Raw genomic sequence first — 22,929 nt, 5'->3', positions numbered from 1 at the left:
CTCAGAATGGACAGAACCAAACTGAAGAATATCAGGAGTTGAGAAATATGGCACAAACCAAGTCATTAGAAGAAAAGTGAAGAGAATTTGAACCTGAATGTAAAACATGCCTAGCAAAACTTTCTCATGGAGGTAAGGTGTTCAATATATGATAACTATTATTATTTAGGTACAGAAGGGACAGGGCAGACATGCTGTTTCAACATTGAGTGACTTTTGTTTGGAAGAACAATGGGAATAATTTTGCCAAGCTTTAATGGAAAAACTTAGTCCAAGGACAGACGTGGCCAGGCAGAAAATTTCAGTTTGACCCAGAAAAAGAGCTTAAGAAGCAGCATTTATTGAGTGCAAACTTGAAAAGGGAGCTATTGTTATTCTAACACTGAAGATGAGACCATGAAACCTGAGGGGGTAGGTTGCCTCTCCAGTGTCCTGCACTTTCAGTGTTCCCACTAGGAGAAGCCACGGGGCCATCTCTCCAGAAGGTTGCCCAGGGAGGTCCTATGCCCCAAGGGAGGCCTCACAAGCCCATTTAGAGCCCTTAGCCAGGTGTTCGAAACTTTTCCTCAAACTCCTCAAAATTCAGGGTCTTCAAGTCTATCCTTACAACCTATTTCTGAGTTTAGCTGAGGGACCACTTTGGGGCACAATCTTCTCTCGTTCCCTCTTGGATCTCCTTAGCAATGAATGCAGGTACCCATAGGAGCCCTGGGAACCTAGGCAGGCTGTAAGTGGAAGCCCCACAGGGTGGAGTGCAGAGAACCTGAGTAGGTGGAGAAGATGTGGCACAAGCATCAAAACCTGGAAGCTGGCTGCTTCGTCTGCCCCCAGTGCCTGGACATTGAGCATGCCCACAGCAAAGCACAGCCCCAGGTCCCATGGCATGGCTGCAGCTCCTCGGAAGAAAGGGAAGAAACCTATCAGATCCAGAATATTGCCTTACACTTAATAGAGACTCAAGAAATGATTGTCAAACTCATTCTTCAGATCCAGAGGCATAAGCACTTTAGACAGGAACTATAAATGCTGTTTAGTCACTTTCTCATCACTGGCATAAAATACCCAACACTCACAACTTAAAGGGGAACAGATTTATTCTGGCTCCCAGCTTCAGAACTTTGCTGAGCAGGCTCAAATGCAGAAAACAGCATGGTGGAAGGGCCTGGGTGGAAGAAAACTGCTCATGTCATGGTGGCCAAGAAGCACAGAAAGGAGCTGGGGAGGGAGATACACCCTTTGAGTCATGCCTCCCCCATCCATGCCCATCTCCTAAGGGCAAGTCAGTTATTATGCCCCCAAGGTCCGATCCTCTTCCAAAAGCCCTGCCTATGAACACAGGAGGCCTCTGGGGGACATTCTTCATATAAACCTTGACCTCATTTATTGCTCTCAAGAAAACTATTTTAAATGAAGAACCTGAACCCCAGAGAAGTTAGGTAATGTGCCAAGATTACACGGCAGTGAGGAGGCAAAGCTATTTCTTGGCCCTGTGCTCTCATCTCTCTCAGCACGGATCCAGCTTGCCTTGTCTCTCCTGAGCCTTGAGCTGCAGGAGCAGCAAAGACAGCAACTCTGAGCCTGCTTTCTCAATCCAGTCATATCCGCTCCATCTTCTCTTCCAGATCAGGGCCATACAAGGCTCTGCCCTAGGCTCCAGGGCCTGGCACAGAACAGGAATACACTTTACCTCTGTCGTAGTTAATTGTGCATCCACTTGACTGGTCCACAAGGTGCTCAGAGAGATTTCATCAAACATTATTCCAGGAATTTTGCAAGGGTGTTTTGGGATGAGTTAAATATGTGAGTTGATAGAATCAGTAAAGCAGGTTGCCACTCAAATGTGGGTGGGCCTCACCCAGCCAGTTGAAGGCTTGAATAGAGCAGAGGCTAAGCAAGAGGAAACACCCTACCCTTCAATTCCTGCTTACCTGAGGTGGAACACCCATCTTTCTTGCCTTTGGACTCAGAACCAGCTCTTCTGGGTCTCTTCTGTCTGCAGATTTGGGAACTTGTCAGCCTCCACAGCCACATGATCAAATTCCTTATATAAATCTCTTTTTAAGGAGCTGGGGTTTAATCAGTGGTGGAGAACTTGCCTAGCATGCACAAGGCCCTGGGTTCAATCTCTAGCACTAGGAAGTAAAAAATAAAATGAATAGATCTCTTTCTATATCTACATGTATCTAATTGGTTGTGTTTCTCTGGACAACTCTGATGAACACACCACCCCTCCCTCCCTCTCCCTCCTAATGAGAAAGAGTAATCTAAAGGGTCCATCCCAAGTCTTCTGAGATCCAGATGCCCTTAGATTAAAAGATGCTGGTAGGGATAATTCTGCAAGCAACATAGACTATCTTCTGGACCTGGATGGACCCGTGCTGTGGGCCAGAGCATCTTTTTAAAAGCTTTCCAGATTCACACTGCCTGAGCTCACACATTCTCTCCAGAGGTAGGGACTGCTGAACACTCTGAAGTAGATGGCTGTGCCAGGTCCCCATTCTTTCCCCCAGAGGAATATCTAATGAAGTTCTGAGGATATTCACAGTCCTGGAACACAGGGATCCAAATGGGAGTGGTTCGTATGAACTGGTTCTTACAGTCATGCAAACCTGTCTTCCTCACTACATGGTAGAGTCTCTTGACTCTCAGGGACACCTGCCATTCTGCTACACAGCGAGTTAGGGGGGAATAGGGACTCAAGACCCTGGAGGAACAGGGTTGACCATAGGGTGGATGAGGGGGACACAGGGTCTGTCCATGAGGCCAATGTCCTGGGCAAGTGAGAGGCCAGCATGACATGGAGAAGATCTCTAGAGGAGATCTCCAGGCCAGGAGGAGCCGGCCTGGTACTTAGCTCTGATTGCTCTATCCTGGCTGAGCCCCAGTGAGCCCAAAACCAGACAGCAGACCCCCTTTCTCATTGGGGTCCAGGCATCTCACCACCACCCTCAGCTCTGCAACCACAAGATGGAAAAGTCTGATTCTATCTCAGGTGTCACTCAGAAGACAAGGGCAACAGGATGTGGTGGGAGAGACAGATGGACAGTACAACAAGCCAGAGAGCCCCTGATAGCAGAAATACTAGCTCTGTCCCAGCTCCAGACTCCAGACTTTGTTGCTCAAATCTAGCTAAAAGCATGAATGTTGTGCTTACTACATGCTAGGCACAGTTCACCTGTGTGTGTGGGGGGGGGTATGTGTGCCCACGTGTGAATTATATCAAACATACACGTGTGCAAATTACATCAAAGTGGACAAAAAACCCTAAGGCTTGATGAAGAGTGACCCCTACCCAAGTCAAGCATCCAAAAAGTCCCCATACACTAATATAAATATTTTCATTTAATAGTCAAAATAATCTTGACAATAGAGAAGGTGTGATTTCATTTACATAACTATGAAGAAACCAGGGCTTGGTGAGGCCGGGACATTTCCTGAAGTTTCTGAGCTATTTGACTGCACAGCTCCCTCTGTCTCTTCAGTAGCTATTTCCACAGCAGGTGAGGACAGCCCAAGAGGAGATAAAGGCCACTTACAGGTGTGTTGAGACTCAGGTCCCTTTGTCAGGATCCCTGATGGGGAGCTGGTTGGATTTGATAATGTTAGGGGCTTCTGTCGATTCCATGTTTGGTGGCTGTCCAATTTCACACTATCCTAGCAATGTCAACGCAAGGAGCCCATGGTCCTGTCCCCCAGGTCTCCCCCCACCAGACCCTGTCCCGCCCCAACTCTGCATTATGTATAGAGTGAATAATGTGGTAAATAATTCACAAGTAATCTGGGCAATAGGGGTAACAGGAGAGCAAACGTAGAGGTATCAGAAAGGCTGAAGTTGGCAACCTGAGCCAGGCCCCCCCCCATCCTCCCAGGGCTGGCTGTGCTCTGGGCAGAGGGGCCCGTGAGTTAGGCAGGAGCCTCAGGTGAGTGCCAACAGGGAGATGAGGCCATGGTAGATCAGAGGGCCCAGCACAGACCATTCGGCCTCCCACTGCTGATAGACCTCTGGCTTCTGCATCTAGGGGCCTCAGGTGAGTGATACTCAGACCCCCTCAAACCTCTTCCTCACTCATGTCCCATTATTTCTTCCCCTTTCTTCCTTGAGGATCTTCCTTTTGACCTTTCACATCCATTCAATGAAATCTACTCATGCCATTAATCTGCTAGGCATTTAACTAGCATGCAGTGAACTACTCTGTGCCAGCTGTGCCAGCACTCTGCGTGAACCTAAAGAAGACAGACTTACCCTGAGGGCTACTGTCAGGTTGTAGCTTATAAGTGACATGATCAGACCTGGGTCTCAGAAAGTTCCCTGCCTTTGAGGGAGCTGAGAGCAGCTCAGAGACACTTGAAGTAGCTCAGGTGAAAGATGCTGTCAGCTTGGACCAGAGCAATGCCCGTGGTGTTGGAAGGAATCTGTTTCTGGGTATTTTTCTTCTGGAGTGATAGAACATCAAATTGTGCCTTAATCTTTCCCCACCAATTCCATGCTTTCCTTCTCCTCTTCTTCTGGAGAAGCTGATAGTAACAGGAAGGTCTGAGATTGCAGGTTAGACAGGTTCCAATCCCAGCTCCACCATCCACTCTGCTCTTGGGCCACAGAGTCTCAGCTCCTTAGGCCCATGGGAAGTTATTAGCTACCTCTCAGCATCATTAGAATTAAGGCCGATAGGTCATGCATGTGAAGAGGCCAGTTCAAGGCCTGGTGGGTGGCAAGCAGTCAGGAGAGCTCGAGTGAATTACTCCTGCAGTCAAGTTGTCCTCCTGGGCACTTATTTGCAGGCAAACCTGCTGAGGATCTCTGTACCTTATAGAATATAGAGCCACTGCTAAGATTGAGGGCACATGTTAAGTGACTTATCCATAGTGACTATTAATGTCTGGCTTATGGTCGACTGAGAGCTCTATGACAGCAGGGATGTGGGCTCACTGGTCCTTGTGACCCTGGATCTCCATCATTAGTCGAAACTTGGCTGATAAGGGCTGTTGTCCCCTTTCCCCTGGCTGCAATGGGACTGGAACAAGGGGGGATCCTGCTACCAGAGTTAAGGCAAAAGCCCTGGCTCTGAGGGTTCTCAACAGACTAGGCTCAGCTACCCATCCCAGAAAGTCAATCCAAGAAACAAAACAAGGTGGTGAAAATAAGAAAGGAGCTTTATTCTCAGTAGGACCATGCTGGGAAGAACAGAGGCCTAGTGACTTAAAATCTGTCTTCAATGAGCATGCAGAAGTCTCACAGTTATATAGAAAAAGGAACCAAGACAAAGCTTGGGGGCTTCCATGGCCAGCAGTCCAAGTTGTCTTGGTCTAGGCTGTGATCTGGTGGATAATTATCTCAGGACCAGTAATACAGAGCTTTGTTGGCCCCAAGAAGGTCACTGTTACTGCAGGGGAGGGCTGGTTTTGGTCCTCTGTCATCAGATGTTCACCTATGTGCTCGCTTCAGCAGCACATATAATAAGATGTTCACCTATCATGTGTTTTGTTCCTGGAATCCAAGATAACTATAGGAGACCATGCCCCAGGAGAACACAGATGGAAGTAAGGCAAGATGGAGTAGGAGAAACAAACTATAGTTAGGTCAGGGACTAGACCCTCCTTCCGGCTGGCTCTGGAAACCTCCTGGAATCCTTACAGAGAGCCCCCCCACCCCCACCCCCGGCTGTGTGGCTGTCCTGAACCTCCAGAGTCATTAGGCTAGTCATCAGGCATATCTTGGGTGCTTGTTAAAAATACAGATTCCTGGGCTCTGACCCCTCCACATCCTGGGGTATTCTGACACAATAGTCTGGGGTGAGGCCCATGAATTTGTACTTTGATTAGGTGTTGTGATGATCCATGAGGAGTGAGGTCTGATCTAGCCTATTCTCTGTTCTCCATCAACCTCTCCTTCAGTGCATCTAAACAGGATACCCCCCCCCCAGGCTGCCTCAAGGACCACCTCCTGCCCACCAGCTCCAAAAGTGCTGGTACTGTCTTGCTGAACCCTTCCTGGGCCCCTGGAACTGCAGAACAATCAACAGAGGCTCTGAGCAGGAGGACCCAGAGCAGTCTGGATTCCCACATTGCTCTTTCTCTCTCCAGGCAAGCCCCACCCAACCCCCAGAACCCCCACGGGGGAGGCCATGACCCTCCAAGGAGTTAGGGGTGGCTCTGTGGAGCTGGCCTGTGGCTCGGAGCCTGCCCCCTTGGTGGTCCTCTGGAGCTTCACCCCTCTGGGTTCCATGGTTCCTCAGCCTGTGGCTGTCACCGATGGAGCTGCATCCAAGGTGGAGGCTGAGGCCTCCACTCTGGGAGTCGTGAGTCTACAGAACAGCAGCCTGGTACTCAGGGAGCTCCGGGAGGGTGCCCGTGGCCACTTCCTGTGCCAGGCCCTGCATGTGTCTGGCAATCAGCTCCACACCACCTATTCCTACCTCACGATGGCCGTGCTGGGTAAGGCGCCAAGGATGCGCCTGGACTCCAGCTGATCTTCATGCTACTTGGGTCTCTTTTTGTGTGCTTCCCATCTCTTTGCACGTGCTGGGCTTATGTTAATGGGGTGGGGGCCACCCTCCAGGGAATGAGAAAATCTAAGTTTGCATGGAAAGGGTGTTTAGAGCCCAGTGGCCAGAGAAGCCACAGCCAGCAGGCATGGGGCCACTGGGCATATCCAGGCACGGCCAGTGTCTGCAAACCCAGGTTCCCTTCCTCTTTCCCTCCCTGGCCAGTGCCTGTATCCAAGCCTCAGGTGCGGCTGAGCGACCCGTCCCCAGTGGAAGGAGCCTTTGTGGTGTCCACGTGTACAGTGAGGGAGGGCACAGAGCCTGTGACCTTTGCTTGGCAACATCAGGCACCCCAAGGGCCTGGGGAAGTCCTGGTGGGGGTCACAGAGCCGCTGCTCTGGCTGGACCCAGTCAACCGGACGCACCTGGGCTGGTATGTGTGCAGCGCCTACAATGCTGTCAACGGGCTGAGCAGTGATGGAGTCTTCCTGGATGTTATCTGTGAGTTGGGTTGGGAGTATGGGCACCCACCTACCCACACACATTTGGGCCATGCCACACCTCAGCACTACCCAAATCCCTTCACTGTAGGAGTTGCTCCCATCCTGTGTGAGACTCCAACAGGCAAGAGTAGCAGGGTGCTACTGAGGACATTAGTGCCAAACATGGCTCTAGTACCAGGGTTTCTTCCAGTTTAAGGTCTTGAGCTCCTCCCCCCAGGAAAAGGTACACACATTCATCTGCACGATTCTATTCATGACTTTGGAGTGCCCCAGAAAGTCGGGATTTGGGTTGTGCTTGTAGTGCTCTAAGGGGTTGATAGAACCCTGGAAAAACAGGGAGGAGAGCTACAATGGGCAGAGAAGGCAGCAAGCTGGTCCAAAGGCAGAGGTCTTTCATCTTTCCTGGGAAAGATGAAGATGTGGACGGTCTAGACCAGTGGTGGCGTACCTTTTAGAGATCAAGTACCCAAACTGCAACCCAAAACCCACTTATCTTTTGCAAAGTGCCAACACTGCCCCTATGTGCACTGTTATCTGATGCTTAGCTGCTGGGCAATGCTGGGGCAACTTGGCTCAAATGCCAACAGAGAGGGCTCTGCATGCCCGCTGCAGCACCTGTGCCATAGTTTCATCACCACTGGTCTAGACTTCAGAGTTCGCTGCCTAATATCACAGCCATGTGAGTCTTTGAGCCCTCAGATGCAGTTAACCCAAACTGAGCTGTGCTGTGAATGCAAAATGCACATTTATGAACACATAGTCTGAAAGAAAAAATTAAAATGGCACATCAATAACTCTTACATTGATTATATAGAAATAATATTCTGGATATATTTGGATGACTGAAATAGATTAGTAAAATTCAAACCTATTGATGTTTTTGTTGTTTGGTTGGACTTTGTCGTTTTTGTTAAGATTTGGTTAGAAAATTTAAAACACCATCTGTGGCCCACGAACATGTATGGGTTTTAAATACTGGTTTTAAGGAACAAGAGCTAATGGCGCCCTCTTTAGTTGGTAGGGATTGTAAACTAAGGACTGTGGAGGAGCCAGGTGAGTGGGAGATTCCAGGAAGGAGGTAGGAGCAGAAGGAAGCAGGCAGAAAACACAGTCCCCCGTGGGAGTCAGGGAGAAGTTCAGACACAGAGACACCGAGTTTGGAAAGCAGGAGAGAGGGGAGGCAGGCACCCTCATCAGTGAGGGGGCTGGCTACATGGCTGTGCTCAGTGTGTTGCCCACCATGTCTTTTCTTTTCTCTGCCCTCTAGAGAGACCAATTTTCCCAGTCCCAAGAGACATGTCGTGGTTGGTCACTCTTCCTCTCTTCTGCCACCTCTTCTCCCTAGCTCTTGTATGCCCCCTACCTCAGCCCAACCCTGCAGTCCCTCAAGGAAGCCCCCAGAGCTTGCTCCTGATTCTTGCCACACAGAGTGCCCACCTTCAGCAGTCCTGACCACCTGCACTGTCCTGTGGCCCTGGAACTCTGAGAAATTGGAGGGCTGGCACAGAGCTGGTGTGTCCCACATGCTCGTGGGAGGGAGGAGCAAATTCAGCAATGAGCATGTGAGTGAATGGGGGTGGTGAAAACTGCGGAACTGTGACTGGCTCCCCTTGCCCTCCAGATGGCCCGGACAAGCCTGTGATCACTATGGAGCCCCTGGGATTCACTGAGGAGGGGTTTTGGGCCAGTGAGAAGGAGGAGGTGACCCTGAGCTGCCTGGCTGCTTCCAATCCTCCTAGTCGCTATGTGTGGCTCCGTGACGACACTCAAGTCCACACTGGGCCCACCTATGTCATCACCAGTGCCAGCCGTGCCCACACAGGCCTGTATACCTGCCTGGCCCGCAACAGCTACCTGGACACCCGCGCCCAGACCTCTGTTCAGCTCACCGTCTACTGTGAGTGGGGGGGGGGGGCTCGGCTGGAGCACAGCCCTGTATGCTGGTGGGCCCCCACCACCCTGTGGAGAATGGTGTAGAAGTTTGCAGCAATGGGTTGGGGGTGTATCTGAAGAACCAAGCAGAGCTTTGGGGACAGGGGAAGGGGCAAAGTGGGACCCCCTGACCTTACATAGCCCCCTCCCAAAGTGGTTATCCCCATGGTCCTAGGACCCGAACTGAGGCACAGAGAAGGGCAGAACAGTAGGAGCCCAGGTGCCCCGGGTAACTTGCCCACCTTTTAGCCCTCTGCCCTTAACCTGAGGCCTCAGCCTTTTCCTTACCAGCCTCTCAGAGTGACTCAAATCTTTCCCCACTTGCCTACTTCTCCCTACTTCCCTACACTTTTTTTTTTTTTTTCGGTCCTGGCGATCAAACTCAGGACCTTGTGCTTGCAAGGCAGGCTTGGTGCCACTGAGCTAGATCGCTGGCCCTACTTCCCTACACTTTGTCCCCAGTCCTAGGGCCCCCACCTGGGCTGGGCTGCAGAGCATGGCTGTGGTGCCTGCTCCAGCCTCTCCTCACCCACCTCCCTCCCAGATCCCCCTGCAGAGCAGCCCTCCTGCATTGTGCTGCCCACCCTTGTGGCTGTGACTCTGATCTGCACCTGGCCCGGGGGTCTTCCCACTGCCCAGCTGCAGTGGGAGGGGCCCCATGGGACTGGCCCTGCTGCCCCCAGCAATGCCACCTGGACTCATGCAGCCACTGGGCTCCCCAACGGCAGCGTCTTCACCTGCACCGGCCAGCACCCGGCCCTGGCACTCCCCGCCCTCTGCAGGGCCATACTCTGTAAGTGGGCACAGACAGCACCAAGGTGCTGACATTCCAGGTAGAGTGTGGGTTGGGATCAGAGCATTCAGAGGGGCTCCAGATGGAAGGCTCCAGGACTTGCCCCAGAACAAGAGGCAGGCAGCACTCAGCACTCAGCTGCCACATCACTGCTTCTCATTCGTGCTAAGCTGTGCCCATCTCACTCTGGGCTTAAAGCCTGTGACCTCCCTTCCCTGTCCCCCACCTCAATGGCCAGCAGGTGCCCACCAACCTTCCACTCTGCTTCTGCGGCATCAAGTGTTGATCTGGAAATGTGCCTTCACATTCTCTCCACCAAATGTGTTCTTCTGCCTCCTCTCAGCCTGGGAAGGGCCCACCATGGTCAAGACAGAGTTCATATGTCCTTCTGCCTGCAAAACTCTCCTCCCTGAAGCCTTTGAGAGTTCTTCCATGTTTCTACATATACTCTAGCACTCATCTAACTACATAATAGTTGGCTTAGTGTCTGTTCCCATCATTGCCCTGCCACATGGTCAGCCCTTGATAAAGGATGTACGAGTGAATAGAAAAGTGACAGAGTCATAGGGAATAAGCAAATGAAGGAATAAGTGAAGGAGGGAGGGATGGGTGGGCTGATCTGAGCCACAACTTCTTTCCAGGGGAGCCTCCCCAGAGCCCCACCTGCTGGACCTCAGTCACGGTGGGTGACCAGTTCATCATGCTGAGCTGTGAGTGGCCTGGAGGTGTGCCCCCCGCTGCACTGCGCTGGTTCGAGGATGGGCAGCAGCAGCCCCTGGGCAGCAGCAGCTCTTCGCCAGCCATCCACGTGCTGCAGGCCCAGGGCGAGCTGGCTGGCAGAGAGTTCACCTGCTGGGGCTCTCACCCACTCAGGACCCCTGCTGTCCAGTGCCGGGTCCAGCTGGGTGAGCAGGGGCCAGCCTCTGGGTTTCGGGCCAGGGCAAGAGTATCACCCCTTTGGAACCAGGCTGAGGGCTCTGGAGGTTATAGCTGTGCTGGAATGGAAAGTGAGTCAGGAGAGAGGCTGATTCACTTCTCTTCCAAGGTCTCAAGTTTTTGGGTTTTTTTCAATCCATAGAATGAAAGACGTCTGTCTGTGTCAGTGTTGTCCAACAGAAATACAATGCAAGCTGTTATGTGTAATTTAAATTTTTCTAGCAGCCTCATTTTAAAAAGTAAGAAGAAACAGGTGAAATATTCCACTTCATTCAATATATCCAATATATTACCATTTCAATATGTAATAATAAAAAACTATTCATGAGCTATTTTACTTTTTTTTATCCTGTCTTGAAAATCCAGCACATTTACAATTATTGCACGTCTCAGTGCAACTTGCTGCACTGCAAGAGCTCACTGGTCACGTGTGGCCTGTGGCAACAGTGTAGGACAGCAGCATCTGCATGAGGTGGGAAGGCTACCAGTATCCCTCATTTGCATATATTTGCATAAGGAAGATACCTGATTATATTCTTGACTTGCATTAGTGTTTCAAGTGTCAAAGGTCTGTCTCTACATCTCTCAGCCCCCTTTATTTGTTTACAGTCTGGTTCCTCTCTCTGTCTTCATCTGGTTTGCTACTCTATTAACAACTGAAGAGAAAAATAATTGCATACTGAAATCTTTTAAAATGTGAGAAAAACATTAGAACTGTCACATACAACAGTTCTTGCAAAATGATTTACCTCTTAGTCTCCAAAGGCTTTGTGACTAGCACATTTTGGGGGACTCTAAGGAGGTCTTTAACCCAAAATATTTCTTTCCCTATTACTCAGACTCAAGACTGGAAATTCCATCATAGGAAATTCATTGACACCTGAGAGTCTGGGTCTTTAATAAGAGTCAGTCCATAAAACCAGCACCTGCTACAGCCTGGCACTATGCCTGAAACCAGCCAGGAGGTGGTGGTCCACCAGGGAGAAGAAGGCCCATGCCAGGTGGTGCAGAAAGTGCAGGAGGGGGTGTTGCAGAGAGGCACAAGGCAGGATTCCTGACTGAAGGAGCAAGGGCTGGGGTGGGCTAGGGGAGAAATACAAAGGAAGCCTGCTGTTAGCAGTAAACCCTGGAGCAGACTGTAACCCAACTTGGGATGGAAAGGAGTCTGAACCTGAGGGAAGGGTGATGAGAACAAGCTTCACAGCTCCACACCTCCTCTCCTCTTCAGCTCTCCATCCCCTCCACTACTGGCCAGCACCTTTCCCTTAAGCCTTTCCACTAGCTTTGGAAAGTCACTTGCTCCAGCCTCAACTTTCCTGTCCCCACAGAGACTCCACAGCTGACAGTGGCTGAGCCCCGGGTCTCAGTGCTGGAGGGGGGAGAGGCCTGGCTGGAATGTACTCTCTGGGGTGGGATTCCACCCGCCCAGCTCCTCTGGCTGGGACCCCAGGGACAGCAGCTGGAGCATAGCGTTTCCGAGTTTGTGCTGCACTCTGAGGGTGCCCAGCTGTGCCTCCAAATCCAAGATGCTGACCCAGCACGCCACAGAGGCATCTACCAATGCATGGCCCGCAACGCCGTGGGCAACAGCAGCCAGAGCGTGCTGCTGGAGGTCCTCAGTGAGTGAGGGGTGGTGTGTTTGTGTGGCAAGGGGGGTGGGAGACCAACAGCCATAGAGCACTTTGCAGATAGGCCTAGGAATTCCCTGCTCCAAATGTGCACCCTTGAGCACCCCTGGGCCCAGGCAGACTCTATGGCATGACCCCAGGTAGGCTGGCGAAGTCTTGAAAACAGACACACAGAACTCCGTGCAGTCAGAATCATCTCTTTTTCTTCATTTTATAGATGAAGAACCTATGGCTTTTCTACACTGCAGGCTGTCTCTCTATGGGAGCAAAGCCGAGTGCACAAGCACACAGTCATACAGACAAGGTGCCTTATGTGTGCCTCCCACCCTCTCTCCCCTCCAGGGTATCCTGCTCCTCCCAATGTCACCATCAGCCGCCTGACCTACCAGCGGCACCGGAGAGAGGTGCAGCTGCAATGGGCCATCCAGGGCCCCGGCAACCTGACTGGCTTTCTGGTGCAGCAGAGGGCCAGTGTCCCTGGTCTAGGAGCTGGGGATTGGGAAACTGCAGCTAGTGACATTGAGCCCGAGAGCAGGGGCCGACGGCTGGGAGGCTTGGACCCAGGGGTCCTCTATGCCTTCCGAATCCTGGCCCTGAATCACCACACTACTGGACATCCTTCCGAGGTGAAGACACCAGGTGCTGGGCTTAGTGCCAGGGAGAGAATTCCATTCTTCCCAGAGGACTGGACCCTGGTGCATTCTCTTCCCAGGGCATCCTCACTCTATTCCTTTGCTTCCTTCCTGGTGGTTCCCTCAGTCTGGTCTCTGTCCTCTTCTCTACGCTCTCTTCAGGGGTGTCAGGCAATCTTTACTGCTTTTCTCCATCCTTTCCTGGTGGCTCAGGAGGCGCCACCTGGGGTAGAACCCTGATTCAGCTAGAATCGGAACAGGGGAGGAGAAGGAACAGGGTGCTGGTTTTTACTTAAGAAGTGGAATCCCACTCTGTGCCTCAGTCTCGCCTCCTGGGGTACAGAAGTGCTCTAGGCTTCCTGGGGCTTCCTCTCCATCCTGGAAGTTCCTTTGTGCTGCTTCCTTTCAGCACCAAGCTGCCAAAATAAGTAGCTTTCTGCATTCTGCAATAGAAATGGGATTTGGATGAGGTCCCCCAAATCAACTAAGGGGGAACTGGACAAGCAGGGAAGTGCCTCCTCATCAAGCCCCAGGAGCCCAAGTTCAGTTGTGGCTCTAAACCATGCACCCTGTGCTCTCGCCTCCCAGTGGAGCCCCTCTTCAGCACCTACCCAGCAGTGCTGGGCGCGGCTGGCACAGGAATGGTGGTGGCGATGGTGGCCTCTCTCCTCGTGTTCCGGTATGCTGCCCGGCACCCACAGCTTTTCCCCCGTGAGTAGGAATTGGAAGGGTGGGGTTGCTTGACTCCTTAAGGCAGCCAGATCTAGACTTACCTAAGGAGAATCTAGGGCCTTCCTGAACTGTGACCCTCTCCCCAGAGCTACATGTCATTTTGCAGGGCTTCTGGGGCCATCCCTGTTAGAGTTCCTGAGCTCTGCCTGGATGAGTCCATTGGGGAGGGAGGGCCATTCCCTGGGATTCATGTTGGTCAATGCAGTAATGCTCCTTCTTTCCTTCCTGCAGGCCTTGGCCAGTGGCTTGTTCCCATGTGAGTGTAGAACCTCGGGCATCCTGGGGTTCAAGACTTTTATCTAATGAGAAAAGGAAGCCTGGAGAAGTTCAGCTGCCACTAACTTTACTCTCCCACTTCACCCTCAGGGAGCAAAGGCACCAACAGAGGGGTTCACAGGAAGGTACCGAGGCACCACCAAGTAAGCAGGATTTTATCTTAAAAGATTATTTATCTACTGAGAGACCAGTGCTGAATTTTGTACATAATGCTTGATCTGTCTTGTCCTCTGAGAACAATCTAGGACATCCCCAAGACATCTCTATTCTTTGCCCACCTATTCCTTTTGTAGGCAGTGAAACACCATCCACCACTCCAAGTTCAGATCCTGTACTGGAATCCATTGATGCTCCAGTAAATGTCACCATCACAGTGACTGCAACACCATGAAGCCAAAGAGGAAGGTGCACAGCAGCTTAGGGAGGGCAGGTGAGAGGTGGAGATATCCCCTTGGTCACACTTCAGTCTTAAAACCAAGGTGGCTGTGACACCAACTACCCCTTCCACTTAATACCCAGACTCTATAACAGATACAAGGGCCCATCTGCAGTACCCCCAAGTGACAGGGTCACAAGAAGTCCTGGCCTAGCATGGGGATGTCAGAGGACAAGGAAGACACAATTAGAGTAAAGACTCACTGGGTATCTGAAGGCAAGTGAAAATGGTGGCTCTGGGAACCAACTCTGGTGCTACAGAGAAATGAACAAGCTACTTCCAGAAAAAAATTAAAAACATCTGTGGAATGAGCAATTCCTAAATAAATCACACCTAATGCTCTCACTAGCAGTGGGTTATTTCAGTTGCAACTAGCTCAAGAAGAGGCTGATTGCTAGGCCCCATACTGAGTGGATAGAAGAAAGGTGTGTAGCTGTGTGTTCCCCCACTCATGTGCAGTTTAGGAACTTCGTGGAGCCGGCAGTGGTCAGACACCAGGAGTCCAGGCCAGGCCAGCACAAGAGCAGAGGTATTCCGGAAGCAACACTCAGCCACTGGGCCTGAGGGAGCTGGCTGGTGGGGAACAGGGGCTGTTCCAAAATCAGTTAGTTGCCAGGATGACTCATGGGCTCCAAGTGTGTGTGTGTGTGTGTGTGTGTGTGTGTGTGTGTGTGTGTGAGAGAGAGAGATCTTGCTGAAACACAAATGAATGCTTGTTCAACTGATGAGGAGAGTCAGCCCTCAGAGCTGCCTCCACAGGGGACGCAGATGAGGAGAAAAGTGAGAGCCAAGGGATGATCTGCCAGCAACAGGGAGAGTGGCGCCTGACAGGAGACAGAAAACTGAGGGAAATTTAAGCAGCTTCCTTGGTTCTCACAGATTTAGACTTTATTAGAAAAAAGGGTTTCGGCTTCCCTCAAAGCTCTAAGAACTGGAGCTAGGGTTTAAGGAAGGCTTATTTAAGTATGGGAAATGAGATACAGAAGGGCTACAAAAGATTCTCTTGACTTTCTGGTCAGAGAAGCCTAGAAACTTCCATCTTTTAGAGCAGTAAAACAAAGCTTCTTTTGAGGTGTTTAAATTTCTACCCGAGTTTATATTCCTAGACGAGGCTCTGGGTTCACGGTAAAAAGTGTGTGAGGAGGGCCTCTTCCCCTTTGCCCTGCTTCTCTTCTGCCTTCCTTTCTTCCTTCCCAAGAAATACTGTTACCCTGCAAGGTTCCCTCTGCCTCCACACAACGCATAGACTCAGGATTTTCTGTCTCATCAAGCACTTGCCCAAGATCCTGCTCCTTCAGGGCCTCGATCGCTGCAGCCAGGATGGAAGAGATAATGCACCAGGTTCTTGGGTATCCACAGGAGATTTTCATGGGGAGAACTTCAGAGTAAGATATCACACCCACTCCCATCCCAAAGCATAAGGCCATTCTGTACAAACCAAGTATCTGAGCACTCCCATGTTCACAGGGTAGTCTATATGGAAAGCAGCATTCTCTTTTAATATAAAATCTTATCAATAAAATAAAACCTGTCCAAGCTATATCATTTAAAATATATACAATTTCAAACATAATATTACAACTTTAAGGAAAATAAAACATTTTTTAGTATGATACAAAACATGCATCTGAGTCACTGCTTTAAAAGAGAGCAACACAGGTGAAGTTCAATTCTAAACAGAATTGCATGGCAGTACTGTAGCTGGAATGAGATATATGACATGATCGGCCTGCTATGAAGGTCTTGGTCTTCAGAGACTCATTCACTCTATAAAACAAAACCCAACAAGCAATGCTTTCGGAAAAGCCTGCTTCAAAAGATTTAGAACATTGCAATTTAACTTGCACCTGGTATAGCACCTGTTACCAGCCCATCAGTGCATAAATGAAAGAAAAATAGCAAAGGGAGATGGTGAAATGATACAAAAGGAGTGGGGGAATTTTAATGCTTGATGACAGAGAATCACATGGAATTCTAGGCCAAGAAGGAACACAAAGAGGCCCGGGCAATTTCATGATCACTGAGCTGAGTGAAGATCAAATTCTCTGGTAGGTGGTGGGGTGGAGGGGCATGAAGGGGGGAAAGCAGTGCATCCTGGAAGACTAAAGTACTGAGCAAAGCACTCTGCCCAGGTGGGACAGAGGGTAGCTTCTCTTGCCAGCTGCAGAGCCAGAGCCCCAGAGGAACAGCAGAGCAAGAGCAGGATGGTTCTATCAGAGGGAACCTTGCTCGAGGCTTCTGGAAAGCAGTATGGAAAAATAGAAGGGGCGCAGATGACTCCAGATAAACTGGGTTCCAACTCGAGCTCTGTGGCTCATTGTATGAACTGGGAGTTTTCACACTTACTTTGTAGATTTGTTGTGAGGATTAAATGAGATCACAGTAAACAAGCGCCATGCACAGTGCCCGGTACACAGTGGTTCCTCAACATCTGTTAGTGCTGTCCCCCACACTGTCCAATGTCCTCCTACTTCCTGGGGAAGTGCTATTAGGTAGGATTGTTTCTAGTGACCATGCAGGGCATAAAGTTCAGATCTTCTCATGCCTAGGGAGAACTGATAACTCCTAAATATAAAGGCTATTATATATATACTTATATTTATATATCTCAATATATAAAGGCATTTTTATAAATAAAGTACAATTAAAAAGAATAACACTTAAAACAGCGTTACTAATAATATAAATAAAGCAGTCCATGATGAGATTGCCCTAAAGGTAAAAGTCATTTTCTCTTCCTCATGGATAAATTCCATGTTCAAACTCAACATTTACAAGCAGTTTCTGACCTAAGGCTCATGCAAATACACCTGTTTCATGAATCAAACTGACTGCCCGTGGACATTTACTCCCTAGTTTTCTAAAAGTCCCTGTGTGACAGCAATGCCGTAACTTGATTGGGAAACAGAATGTATTTTCATATTTTGTGTTCAGGACTTTGTCCCTTGCTGGTCACAAAGGGGCTGAAGTAAGGGATGCAGTCATCCCCCTCCAAAGCTCAGCACATCTAAGTAATATGAAGAATAAGCCTAGTACACTGCAGGCATGGACATCTGGAACGTAGAACTTGCTTTTACAGCAACATAATACTGTAGCTGGTGATGGCCTTACATTCCCTACACTCTACTGGAAGTAACTCTCGCATAGTGACTGAGCTGAACAGCACATTTTCACTAACAGTTTGATTTATAAAAGTTACAGGCATATGTAAGGGAGTACTGATGCATTATACAGAAAAGTTGACTAACATAGTATTCTATTATTCTATTCCACTGCAAGTTTTGGGAAACTAAATGTATTTATTTATGTTGGAACTTAATTCTACCTGAAGAGAATATTTTTTGTTTCTTTCCCAAAGGGACACACAATCCAAGAAGGAACAGTGACTCATGCTATGAAATCCATTAACAGTTTTGGGGTTTTTGTTTAACACGGAGCAGAAAAGTCTTCCAAAGGCAGCTGCAATGTCATTACTCAGAGGCAGCAGTGGCTGTGATGCATAAGCTCTGCTGACCAAAGATTTAGGTGCTTGTTTACAATTATTGCATTTAGAAAAAAAATCAGGAAATTTCCCTCTAAAACCCCTTTTCCTCCAAATTAAGTCTTTCCTGACACTCTGCTATAGTTTGGATCTTGAATGTCCCCTGAAGGTTAAAAGCTTGGCCCCCAGGTGGCACCTTTGGGAGGTGGTAGGAATTAGTGGGAGGTCATTGGGTCACTGGGGACATGGCCTTGAAGGGGTCTGCGGGATCCTAACCTCTTTCTCTCATTGCTCCTCAGTTGTGATATAAGCATTTTGCTTCACCATGTGTTCTCACCATTATCTACTGGCTTGTCATAGGCCTAACTAACAAGGCCAGTTGAGCATGGACTAAAATCTGTAAAACTGTGAGCCAAAATATACCTGTTCTCTTTATAAGTTAATTTTCTCAAGTACAAGTGACTCACATGCACCCACTCACATCTTCTAGGTGGGTTCCCATGTTGGAAGTGAGTAAAGGACTATTCTCAGGTGGTATGGCACCGTGAGCATGTTCCTACAGAACAACAGCCTGAAGAGTTTCTGCCAAAACCGGGTCCTAAAGCCCTACATTTTTTTCTTAAAATGTGTACCCTTCTCTTCAAGCCACTACTTTGCAGATTTTTGTTTGCTCCTACTTTTAGGATAAATCAAAAGGAGCTCCATGAAGACCATTTGATAAATTAATGCAGTATTAAAGTAGTGAGATATTAACACATTAATTCTGTCATTGGCCTTGGATCTCTTTCTGCAGAATGCAGTAATCCAGCCAGACCTTCCATTCCCCCAACAACTCTGGTTATCATTAGGACCTGGACACTGCTCATCCCCATGTGCAGACAAAAAGTCAGCAGGTCACATTAGCACTTTTGTGGAAGGCATCCCCATAAAATCCATCATCCTGATCTGCTATTATAGGTATTAAGTCACAACTGTTGATCTGAAAATGGTCACAACATTGAACGGCAATTTTCCATGTGAGAATGTGACTTCAAACAGCTTGTGCAATTCCCTTCTGGCTGAGTCAGACAGCAGATCATATCCATGGCAAGAGGAATCCTTACTGTCACTAAAGGTCTTCAAAAACATAGAATGATCCCTCTTTTCTCCAGATGATTGAAAACCATGCAAAACAAGGTTGTTTCCTACTGAGGGAGAAAGAAGGAATAGGGAAGGGAAATTTTAAGGCATAAATAATATAAGAGGGCACACATTTTAAGATACATTCACATGAAGTAACTACAAAAAAATAAATAATGATTTTCTCTGATTTGAATTAATGTCCTTCACACAGTTCACTCCCAGGCCTGCTCTGTGCAGCTACTGGCTAAAGTAGGAAAATAACTAGTGTTTGCACATCCTCAGGTTTCCTGGGGCTGCTGAAGGACCCCTGACGAGCTGTCTAAAGGAATGCCAGGAGGAGACCACACTATCATCTTCCCAGAACAGTCCTCTGAGATAGGTGGCAAAATAAGAGGATTCCAATTTAAACTTCTGTTCTCCATTTCTAAATGGCCAAGGCTGTCTCCTGAAAAACACAACGGTTTGGGAACATTATGAAATGAAAAAACTTGACTTTTACACAGCACTCCAGAGATATTACTTTGAGAAATAATGAAAGAAAAGTGAGTAAAAGTAGAGTCTGGTTATGTTTGGCTTGAATTTGAGCAAGACAGACCTACAAGGTTTAAAATAAAATTGAGCTCTCATGAATAGTTATATAATCCATCTGGAATTAAAACAGACCCCTTATAAGCCCCAAAATAACCACTTACAGAAAGGTTACAACTTTAGAACCAATTCAAATGAAAAAGGGGCCCATGTACACAAAACATAATCTCCCAAAAAGTGTTCTTCTCAGACACACACTGAATCCAAGCCTAGCGGGATACATTTTCCAAAATGCAATGGGATTAACTGCCTGAGATGATGGATGTAAGTAACAGAATTAGAAAGAATCCTTTATCTGTCCTATCTTTTCTTGAACTATCCAACCTCCTGCCCAGTCTCTGAAGAAATATGTGACAGCATCATAGAAAACTCTCCTTCATAGAGTCCTCAGCTAAGCGAAGACTATTTACAAAAACCTTAAGGTTTAAATCACCTCCCTGTACCTCTGCTGCACTCTGTGGTATCTTCTGAACAGTCAGAGTTGATGTCATTTATGTCATCCTGACAGCAGGTATGTGGAGTAGGTACTGGTACCACACTGTCCTTGGTCCTCTCCTCAGGTAACTGGCCACAATCAGGGACTGTGGAAGCCAGACACACAGGAATCTTCATAGCACCGAGGGGCTTCATTTCCAAACCATCCTGAGGACAAGGTGCTACCACTGGGACTAGAGGAAGGGAACTGCTGCTGAAAGTGCCATTGGTTTTGGTGAAACACCTGTGGAATTTAAACCAAAAGAAACAGAAGCATGTCTAGAGGGCAATCATTAAAGTGAGCTTTTTGAAATATCATTTGGTATTTTGAATTCACCAATTCTTTAGAAAGACTGGTGCTTAAAAATAATTCACGTGATCTGAACTATCAAGAATTTAAACATTATAGTTACAGTTCAATAGAACAGGAGAATGCATCAAAAGGCAAATTACTTAAGAACAGACCCTAAATGACAGCCCATCCCACATGCTTTCTTTGTTTTAATCCACTGTCAGACTGACTTCATTTCTTTCCTCCAGTACTGGGGATCTACATTTCCAATCCTTTTTCTAAAAAAAAAATTTGAATCAACGTCTCATTAAATCTCTAAGCAGCCCAGGTTTGGCTCAAACTTGCTATCCTCCTGCCTCAGTTTCCCAGAATGCTAGGATTGCAGGAGTGCATTACCATGTCCAGCTTTCTCATGTCATTCCAAACTTGCCCCCAAAGACAGAACACAGAAGGAAAGGCCACTAGCCACTGGAAGAAATGAGGGAAAAAAGAAGGAAAGGACAGAAAGCTAAGAAACTTATGGCCATCTGAGAGAAATGACCTTATGAAACTCAACAAAAAACACACAGGTTTGAAATCACACATTCTCTCATATCCTTGGAGGAAAAATTTTAAGGACATTCAAAACCCAGGAGTCTTTTCCTTATTGCAGAATTAATAGCTAGAAGATTCCACTTCAATTACACTCTACTTTTATATAAGATGTGTGTTTTAATTTTTTTTTTCTGTTCTTTGAGTTGGATAACTAATCTGTCTTCTAGTTCATTGACTCTTCTTAGCACTGGTTAATACTCCAATTCAGTTATTGTTCTTTTTGGAGCTGGAATTTTCATTCAGACTTCTTTTTTCAGTCTCTGTTTCTTAGCTGAAAATTTCCATATGTTCATTTATTGTGGATATTTTTTCCTTTACGTCCTTGAATACACTTTTAGTAGGTGCTAATGTCATTATCGGCTAACTTGCAGTCTTTTTCTATTTTTTCCGTTTTCTCCTTGAGTATCACATTTTCTTATTTTTGAATACAGTCATTTTTTTCCTTGTTGGATTTTCCCTCTATTTTTCTGACTGTTCTGCTGTCATTGAACTCTGTCTTCTAATACCTTCTTGCTTGGGCACCTACCTCAAGACTGAAGGGCAAAACCCCATAGATCTCACATATCATCTTGAAGGATGGTCTCTTGTTCAGTTTCTGCCTGCTCTGGTTATGTTCTAATACTTTTGAATTGTCCACACCTTATCATTATTAACCTACTGATGATCAAACTATTGCCAGAAGCCAGAGATTCATAAATACATTTTTGTATTTCTAAAACTGAGATGAAGAAAAGCTTGAGAATGACGTTGCATAGCACTTTGCATGTTAGGTAGGGAACACTAGGAGTGACTACACTGGAGCCAGGTAATATTAGGGAATAAAGAAGTCTTTATTTCCATCCTGTAAACATGGAATAGTATGGGGAGTATGTGAAAAAAATCAGTAAAAGGAAGTCCATGCAACTGTTCTTAGCAGCTCTACTGACTCAAGTTAATGGAAACACCAAGTGATAAGAATGAAGACATGAGCCTAAAAAAGAATAAGATATCTGTCAGTAAAACACATCCTTAGTTTAGATAACTTCAACTTTAATTTCAAATGGAAAAATATACTCACTACACAGTTAATGGAATTCAGATTTCAGTCATCTGGAATGAAAGCAAAGTATGTCAGGTATCTATTTGTACAGAATGAGCACAGTATGATCAATTATGACTCTAAATTTTAATGCTATAGCAAAAAATATATATATATATATACCTGATTCAAGTATGACCCAAATATTTCCATGTGTGTCTTAAGACAATAAAAAGTGAAGGAAGTATTAGTATAAGAGGAAGTTTGTTGGAGTAAGGATCAGAGTATGGCACTTCTTACTTGTTCCCTTGAACACTGTATTTATTCAGTTGTAAACTTTAGTGGTGTCTTCCCTTCCTATATTTTGTTAGTTTCTTCTAGTCTGTTTTCAGGGAACCCAGAAATTCCCCTGTGGATTCAAGGAATAGAACCCACAGACTCTAAATAGGATAAAATGTGAGGCAAGGTCAAAGGAAAAAAAATTCTGGATTCAAACTACTACATTTAATGAGTATTATAATATATATAAATAACCTTATCCAGAAAAATTGTTTATTCAAACAGTGTTTGTTGGATACCTTCCAAATGCCAAGCACTATGGTAGGTACTGAGAATACTAAGGTAAATATAGCAGAGATCCAGCTCCCAGTCTAGCAGAGAAGATGAACAAATAAACAAATGGTTACAATGTAGTATGTGTGATACAAGAAGTATAAAAGACATTCAGGGCACTCTGAAATGGCTTCTAGATATGTGGCTGATGAGAATAGGGCATTTCACAAATATCTAGTTAGAGATAGGTGCACATTCTTCCATTCTGTATCACACTTTATTGTCTTGAAATTGGAAAATTTATATTATATAGCAATTACAGAATTAGAATGTAATGGTGATTCTGACTTCAACAGATCAGAAATTTCTGTGCTTAGTTTATGACTGCTTAGTTTACATCAGAATAGCTATACTGCTAAGAACAACTAAAAAGATGGAGGAATTTTACTGTGTGTAAA

General features: G+C 47.1%; 2 protein-coding genes across 8 annotated transcripts in view; one reads left to right on the top strand and one right to left on the bottom strand.

Annotated features, from left to right (window-relative positions):
* The first annotated feature begins 3,946 nt into the window (after window positions 1-3,946).
* Window positions 3,947-14,720, top strand: Vsig10l2 (V-set and immunoglobulin domain containing 10 like 2). Of its 2 annotated transcripts, XM_087214312.1 has the most exons (12): window positions 3,947-4,028; window positions 6,082-6,432; window positions 6,708-6,983; window positions 8,607-8,882; window positions 9,462-9,710; window positions 10,352-10,615; window positions 11,975-12,265; window positions 12,617-12,913; window positions 13,495-13,617; window positions 13,870-13,894; window positions 14,005-14,057; window positions 14,208-14,720. In XM_087214312.1, exons 1-12 carry the CDS (start codon window positions 3,947-3,949, stop codon window positions 14,303-14,305), a joined length of 2,385 nt encoding a protein of 794 aa, XP_087070438.1. In that variant the 3' UTR covers window positions 14,306-14,720. The 2 variants fall into 2 exon arrangements, with proteins under 2 accessions (XP_087070438.1, XP_087070439.1); XM_087214313.1 differs by lacking the exons at window positions 3,947-4,028; window positions 6,082-6,432; window positions 6,708-6,983; ... (4 more) ...; window positions 13,495-13,617; window positions 13,870-13,894 and having other exon boundaries at window positions 10,320-10,615.
* A 496-nt stretch (window positions 14,721-15,216) lies between these two features.
* The window catches only part of Cdon (cell adhesion associated, oncogene regulated), a 96,356-nt gene continuing 88,643 nt past the window's right edge, over window positions 15,217-22,929 (bottom strand). For 3 of the 6 annotated variants that reach the window (XM_013078823.3, XM_004862585.4, XM_013078824.3), the window contains exons 19-20: window positions 19,985-20,259; window positions 15,217-19,398 (exon numbers count right to left, since the gene is read on the bottom strand). In XM_013078823.3, coding sequence (XP_012934277.1) covers window positions 19,232-19,398; window positions 19,985-20,259 — 442 coding nt within the window. In that variant the 3' untranslated portion in view covers window positions 15,217-19,231. Of the gene's footprint in view, window positions 19,399-19,984; window positions 20,260-21,710; window positions 21,872-21,958; window positions 21,991-22,929 lie in introns of those variants that run through there. The other 3 variants (XR_002388795.2, XR_002388796.2, XR_015452416.1) reach the window with 1 other exon arrangement.

This window comes from Heterocephalus glaber, unplaced genomic scaffold (genome assembly GCF_053883595.1).
Source record: "Heterocephalus glaber isolate CG9 unplaced genomic scaffold, H.glaber_assembly_v1.0 deba00001446, whole genome shotgun sequence".
NCBI lineage: Eukaryota > Metazoa > Chordata > Mammalia > Rodentia > Bathyergidae > Heterocephalus > Heterocephalus glaber.
Note: the sequence above shows the minus strand (reverse complement) of the source record. Positions and strands in the feature narration are given on the sequence as shown.